This window comes from Grammomys surdaster, unplaced genomic scaffold (assembly GCF_004785775.1).
Source record: "Grammomys surdaster isolate TR1022 unplaced genomic scaffold, NIH_TR_1.0 98, whole genome shotgun sequence".
Taxonomy (NCBI): domain Eukaryota; kingdom Metazoa; phylum Chordata; class Mammalia; order Rodentia; family Muridae; genus Grammomys; species Grammomys surdaster.
Window position 1 is genome coordinate 1209177 of NW_021604577.1, and position 7747 is coordinate 1216923.

General features: G+C 42.5%; 1 protein-coding gene across 1 annotated transcript; it reads left to right on the forward strand.

Moving 5' to 3' along the window:
* Nucleotides 1-1964: 1964 nt before the first annotated feature.
* Rps29 (ribosomal protein S29) lies at nucleotides 1965-3584 on the forward strand. Its single transcript, XM_028782432.1, has 3 exons — nucleotides 1965-2101; nucleotides 2321-2420; nucleotides 3486-3584. Exons 1-3 carry the CDS (start codon nucleotides 2040-2042, stop codon nucleotides 3492-3494), a joined length of 171 nt encoding a protein of 56 aa, XP_028638265.1. The 5' UTR covers nucleotides 1965-2039; the 3' UTR covers nucleotides 3495-3584.
* The last annotated feature ends 4163 nt before the right edge of the window (nucleotides 3585-7747 follow it).

The window sequence follows — 7747 nt, forward strand, 5'->3', positions numbered from 1 at the left end:
CTGAAATTACTTCCCTGTTTTAGCCTAAAATTAGATTCCTGACTGAACTTCCTTGTCCTTGACCAATGTCAGATTCCTGGCAAGTGGCCCCCAAAGTCTGCCAATCAGATCTTCTCTCTGTTGGGGAATTGGGACCACTATAAGCACTCCATTTGTTGGTGGTATGTGGAGAGCTTTGGTAGCGAGTGTGAGATCTTAGATACAGTATTTAGCAACTGTCTCTCCCCTCCCCCCTTAAAAAAGGTTGGAACTTTAACTCTTAATGATGTCTTTCTAATATAATAATTCAAGGTTTGGCAACTATCAGTAAATTGATAGGTGTGTACACTCAAACCTACAGAAATATATTTTCCAGATTGGCAAAAACTTATTGTTATAATGCTAGCTAATATCTCAGGAAAACACAAAGGCTCTTTGGATCCCAAGAAAAGCTGATGAACAGTCCAGCCAAATTCTTCAAGAAAGCCTGATTAGCCAGGAGGGGCGTGGTTACCTGCTTTGGCAAAGCCAGTGATTGAGGCCTGAGTCCCTCCATTTGTTTAGTTGTATTACATGTCATCAAAGCAAGATATTGAGATAGATAAAAACAACAGAACTGGAATTGGAAGGGTTGAGAGAATCGTGGTGTGTGTGTGTTTGTGTAAAACACTAGATTTGAAGAATTTGACAATAGAAATTAAATTCTATCTGGTCTCTAAATCTGTGACTCTTTCATTATGAAATAATTAGTAGCGTAATTTATAAAGTCTTTTTCAAATGCCTTTCCCCCTCCTTAATTGTTGTACATCCTAGATTTAGCTGAAGCTTTTATTTTTTTATTGGGCAGGGCTTTGTACAGTTTAGGTTTCTGTGGAAGTATGGCATTTAGGGTTCTTTTTTCCCCCCGGTTAGAAACTTGAATTTTGAAATTTGTTGTTTGTTGTTAGTTGTTCTGTTATCAAATTATCTGATGAAAGCAACCTTTATTTCATATTACTTTTTTTCCTTCAGATTCAGCTACCTAAACTGCTTTTGGTGGTACAAGGAAGTACAGTAGTGGAGGCTAAAGCATTAGAATGGCGAGTGTGAGTCAATTATGGGCAAAATAGCGCCTTGTCTACACAGGGACATTGTTAGAAAAACAAATGAAAAATTGCCCAATTACGTTTATGTATCAAGTATAGTAAGGGTGATATACTCAAATATACCTAAGATCTTATTCCCCACCCCATGGAAAAATGAGGATGTATCTCTTGGAGGAGTGTATCAGGTGAAAAGATTAAAAATCCGTTGTTAATAAGAGGAAAACATAACCCCTATCGTTGACGCATAGTCATTGAACTTGATTTAAGTTGTCTTATAATTTCACGTCAGTAGGTGTCAGTGGTGAGCGAAGGTAAAAATGTCATTTCTAAATAAATGTTTTGAGTTAAAAGGTGAAAAGAATAAGGTTGAAGTGTATTATATGAGAAAAGGAAGAATTTCTTGAAAAATGGAAGAATACTTTTAAGGTTAATGTGCCCAAAAGAGACGGGGTCTCGCTATGTTGCCCAGGCTGGAGTGCAGTGGCTATTCACAGGCGCGATCCCACTACTGATCAGCACGGGAGTTTTGACCTGCTCCGTTTCCGACCTGGGCCGGTTCACCCCTCCTTAGGCAACCTGGTGGTCCCCCGCTCCCGGGAGGTCACCATATTGATGCCGAACTTAGTGCGGACACCCGATCGGCATAGCGCACTACAGCCCAGAACTCCTGGACTCAAGCGATCCTCCTGTCTCAGCCTCCCGAGTAGCTGGGACTACAGGCGTGCGCCACCGCGCCCGGCGATCGGCGAGGGCGGCGGAGAGATACTAGAGCTTCGCCGGGACGTGACGTCACCTATTGTGCCCGCCCAGCCAGCCTTGGAAATGTCTCTCAAAGCGCACGGACCAATGTTGTCGCACTGCCTACGCGTCACGTTTTAGCGTTGTATTCTGGGTAAAGTGTGGCCTCAGAAACTTTGAAGAGCGCCTGCGTACGACTGCTCATTCCTTTTTCCTCGTTGGGCGTCTGGAGGCAAGATGGGTCACCAGCAGCTCTACTGGAGTCACCCGCGGAAGTTCGGCCAGGGTTCTCGCTCTTGGTAAGGAGCCGGTTGTGGAGACCGCAGTTAGAGGGAAGGGCCGTTGTTGGTGGCGGATTGCCGGAAATTCAAGGCCCGCCGACGGCGCGGAGCCGGGGTCGCCATTACGGGTTTGTGCTAGGCCGGGCCGGCCCTGCTGCGGGTGGTGGTGCAAGTTGAGGAATGCTGTATCTTTCTGTGGGGCCTGCATAAACGCCATGTCCTTTTCCTCCCTCCCAGCCGCGTCTGCTCTAACCGCCACGGTCTGATCCGTAAATACGGGCTGAACATGTGCCGTCAGTGCTTCCGTCAGTACGCGAAAGACATAGGCTTCATTAAGGTACGCGCGGTCGGGCGCTATCATCCATGATGCGGGCGGGAGCGTTAGGGTCAAGACGCACAACGGAGGGTTTAAGCAGTCAAGGGTTCCAGACGGGAAGGGTGAAGGATTTAGTGCCTGGCCATATTTAGGTGTCAGGTTGGTAGGAGATAATACAATTTCTAATAGTAACTGAATATTCCAAACCGAATACGTGTCTTCAATTTCTGGCCGGGGATTTTGATCATATTGGGAAGAGCCTTAGATTTCAGGCCTTGTAGACGCTGTTAGGATTTAACCAAGGTTTTGTCTTTTTATTGGTTCTAAGGTTGCGTGTGATCACATTTGTCCTGCTTGAAACTTCGTTGATTTCTCAAAAGTCCCCTTTTTTGATCAAACACACTTTTATTTTGTATAAAATTCACCTGCATTTTATCTGTACCAGGGTTTTTTTTTTTTGTTTTGTTTTTCGAGACAGTGTTTCTCTGCATATAGCCCTGGCTGTCCTGGAACTCAACTCTGTAGACCAGGCTGGCCTCGAACTCAGAACTCAGAAATCCGCCTGTCTCTGCCTCCCAAGTGCTGCTGGGATTAAAGGCGTGTGCCACCACTGCCCGGCTTTTTTTTTTTAAACCGTGTTTCTCTGCAGTCCTGGAACTCTAGATCAGAGGATCAGATCCTCCCGCTGGGATTAAAGGTGTGCCTCACCCAGATGTAGGATCAGTTTTAGATAAGCATGTGTTTAATGGGCCAACTTGATATTTTACACTGCTCTCTGAGGTTCAGCAGAGTTTTAAGCTCAGACTTACAGTATTGATCAAATAATTATTGTACACCTAGTGTTACAGTTTAGAGATTTGAACGACTCAAATCAAGTGTGTCAAGATTGGTTCCTCTAGTCTTAAGTTTTTTCAGGTTAAGATGAATGGCAGAAACTGGTTATTTACTAACTCTCCAGAATATATGACATGGTTAATGTCCTTTTGTGTGGTATTGTATTGGGGAATAATGGCATAGAGGGAGCCAGTGGAATTGCTAGAATCACATTCTAAGTCATGAACTCCATTTTTTTTTTTTTTTTTGCAGCTGGACTAAGCGGCCTTGACTGGATTATTCGACCGTCTACCCAGTGAAACCGATCATGCTAGTCTTTGTGCACAAAAAATAAAAATGTGAAGACCTTTAGTTCTTCTGTGTGGTTTTTAGATTACACCCCTCCCCCCCTTTTTTCTTTTCTTTTTTTTTTTTTTTAGAAGAAGGAAGCAAAGATCTGATGTTGACTTTCAGGAAGTCTTACTACTCATGTCTGTTAGAAGTCCAGTAGGAACTGGAATTAGGAGTATTGCACCCTAACCCAGCTTGAGGCTGAGGCAAAATTGAGTTTGAGGCAAGAGGAAATGGAACCAAGACAATTAGAATCAAGTGATCTTGGGTGGCACTGATTGGAATGGTTTATGTAACTAGTTTGGGGAAGGTGGGAGTAGTTAGGATCTCAAGGGCTTTTATTGGAGCAACCTGAATAGCTGTTGGAAGGACTGAGAATGGGTTTGGAGAGGAGTCAGTATTGACATACTGAGTTTTGAATGCCTGTCACAACCAGTACAGCTTTCTAGGAAATGCTTGTTAAAATTGGAGTACAGCAGAGTGGGAACTGGGAATAGAATCTTCACTGTTTGGATTATAAAGGCTTTTATTTTCAGCTCATCTGAATGTACTCAGAAGTCTATTTGGAGTCTAGCAAAGCAGGCTGAGGGTGGAGGCATAAGGCTGTGGTTTGTGCCACTAATCCTGGCATTCAGGGTGGAGGCAGGAGAATCAAGAGTTGAAGGTTTTGCTAGAAGTAAAACCTGGGCTACATGGACCAACAACGGGCTAAGTGGGATTTGGTCAAGCAGGGAGTGAGCAATATTGAGTGCATCTAACAAAACCGAACTAGAACTTGGGTCTGTCTGATACCACTGCTGGGGCTCAACAGTCACAGCATGCTCAAAGAGCTACCTCTTATCTCCAGATTAACATTTTATCTAGGCCTTAACACTTCCCTAAAATAACCTTGGGGATTAGGGTTTTGGGGTGACTCAAGTATCTTTTCTACAACTGTGAGGGCAAGTTCCCACTTTATGAATGTGGTTGGCAGACACAAGGGATAGTATAGCCTATCAGCAAGGGAGAGCTTTAGTAAATATTTGTAGTGTAACAAACAAGTAATTAGCAGTGAAACTAGGAAGTTGTGTGTGTAATATGATTTCATTGTTATAGAAATGGACAGGAAAAACAAACATGCCAGTATGTTAGCAGTGCTTTGTGTGATAAATGTAGGTGCAGCATTAGATTAAGACTCCATTAGAGCTGGGCGGTGGTTGCTTGACTGCTGTGTATAGTATCCCTGATATCAGTATTAAGACTTTTTTTTTTTCTTTAAGCCAGCTCGTTCTTTTATTACTGAAAATAGATAGGCAGTGGTGGCACACGCCTTTAATCCCAGCACTTGGGAGGCAGAGGCAGGCGGATTTCTGAGTTCCAGGACAGCCAGGGCTACACAGAGAAACCCTGTCTCGAAAAACAATAACAACAAAATAGACCATTTTCTCATGTAATAGATCCTAATTACAGTTTTTTCTCTCCACGCCTCTGAGTTCTCCCCACCTCTTCCCTCCAGATCTTTCTTTTTCTCATTAGAGACTTGTCTCACAGGAGTCACATAAAACTACTAAGCTAATCTATAATGCACAGAGGACCTGTTGTATACTCATGCAGGGCCTATGCTTGCTGCTTTAGTCTCTGAGCTCATGTAAACCTTGCTTAATTGATTTAGAGGCCTTGTTCTTCTGTTATCCTCCAGTCCCTCTCACTCTTAAACTCTTTCTGCCTTATCTCCTGGATTCCCTGAGCTCTGAGGGGAGGAATTTGGAGACCTCCTAGACTCTGCATAATGTCTTAGCCAGCTCATTCTAACTGTAGAGTGCTCAGACAGTGCCTTCTTTCTAGTGTCCTTTTGATGTCCTTTACTAATTTCCTTTGCTACCCAAATTTCATGAGATCCTCTGCAAGACAAAAGGATCAAATACTTAGGCCTAAGGGCACTATAATTTCTCATTTCCAGGATAACTATTGCTGGTATTTGTTTGGAAAAATTATTTGGTTTAAAAATTATTTTACATTATGTGTCTGTGTGAGGTTATTGTGCGTGTACAGGTGCCCAGGAAGCCAGGAGTGATGATGGATAGATCTTTCTGCAGCAGATTTGGAGGTTACTGTGTGTGAGGTGCCCAATGTGTGTAGGACCTGAACTCAGGTCTTTTGCAAGAAGGATAAGTGCTCTTAACCACTGAACCATCTCTTGCACACACACACACACACACACACACACACACTTTATAAATATGTGCATATTTGTGTGTGTATATGTTGGGCAGGTCTAAGCGGTTGTGTTCAGGTGTTCACAGAGGCATGAAAAATGCATAGAATTTTCCAGAGCTGGAATTACATATAAAGGCTCCATGTGAGTGATGAAAACCAAATTCTAGTCCTCTGAGAGAATATTAACTGTTCTTACTGCTAAACCATCTCTCTAGCCCCAACTGCTGCTATTTTAATGATTCCTCTAAGCATAGTTTGCAGGGATCTTATTTCTACATCATCTAGAGCCTGACAATAGTACTCAACACATATATATTATAGTTTATCTTATTTTTGTGGAGACAGGGTGTCACCATTATAGCCCTGGCTGCCCTGGAGTTCCCTACATAGATCATACTGGCCTCAAATTCACTGAGATCCCCCCCCCCCCCCCCCCGCTTCTGCCTCTTGTCTTGAGTGCTGGGATTTAGGGTGAGTGCCACCATACCCTGCTAATAAAATCTTTTTTTTGAACAATTGGGCTTGTATTTGAAGGCCTGTAGCACTGTCCTAGTTACTTCTGTTGCTATAAGAAAACACCTAGACACAAGAAACTTACTGGAGAAAGGGCTTACTTATTTCAGAATGAGGGTACAGTCCATTATGGTGGGAAAGTCAAGGCGCCAGGAGCTTGAAGCAACTGATCACAGCACACTTGAAGTCAGGAGCGGCTACAAAGCAGGCTAGTGCTTAGCTCCCTTTTCTCCTTGTCATTCCATCCAAGTGGGCCTTACCATACCACTCAACCGAATCAACACACCCACCCCAGGCTCGCCCAGAGGCTAGTCTCCCAGATCTGATATAGAGAGTTGAGAATCACATATGATATTCCTTCATTCACATACTCCATTGTTTCTTACCTCTATACAACATCCCAGCATGCTTGTATAGTTTGAGAATCACTGATTTGGGGGAGATGATTAAAAGTGACTTCTGGAACTGACAATTTTGTACCTTGAATGGACTCTACGCCAAGACTCCGAAGAATATATTTCAGTAAGCTGTGTTCTTTGCCAAAAATAACCAACATTTCTTTCACCTTTGGATAAAGCTTGTCCATAATGGGGACTAAGGGGGCAGAGAGCTCCAGCTGCCACCATTAGCCCCAGGAATTTTTTTTACCGAGTCACACACTCTGGTAAAGCAGGATCCTGGCTTTTCCACTGAAAAGGAATTTAGGATGCATTAGTATGGATGGAGGCAGAGTTTATTAAAAGACATTTTTTTTTTAACCGATTATAGAAAGAGGAGCTCAGGAAGAGAAAACCACAGCCCAGAGCATGGTCCTGAGCTTTGGAAAAGAGAGTGACACTGAAGCGTCTCTACAGGAGCCATTTATATTGTGTTTGGTGGCTTCTGATGCTCTGTGCTAAATGGTTGCTAAGGAACCCTGTCTTTGGTGAATAAGGTCGTAGGGTGGTTCCTGATGTGTGTGGGATTATAGGTGACAAGGTAAGATGCTTAGGTCACAGGGGATGGTTTTTACTATAAGCAAAGGTTTAGTCCTATTTGTAAGATTTCCAGACTATTAGGGAAAACAGATCATATTTGGAGGTCATATAGGCTTAGAGAATAAGCATAGTTTATCATGTTTTTAAACTTTAAATATATGTTATATAACATATGATATATGTAATATAATGTATAATGTGACATTTATAAATATATTATTTATTAATAATCATTCTCTAATACATATAAATATGTATTTATATATGATATGTATATTCTGCAATGTTCTCTGAACCTTAGGTAAAGGAGCTGTGTTATAGGTGTATCAGTTGGGACTAGATTCCATAACTCTGAATTTTGATCAGTTGTGGTTTTCTATAATGGTCTCTGTTGCAGAGACACTTCCTTGATTAGGTTAGGAACTACATTTGTTTGCATGTTTAAGGATAAATCATTAGAATGTAGCTAGGGATTATGCTCATTTAGTTAGTGGGACA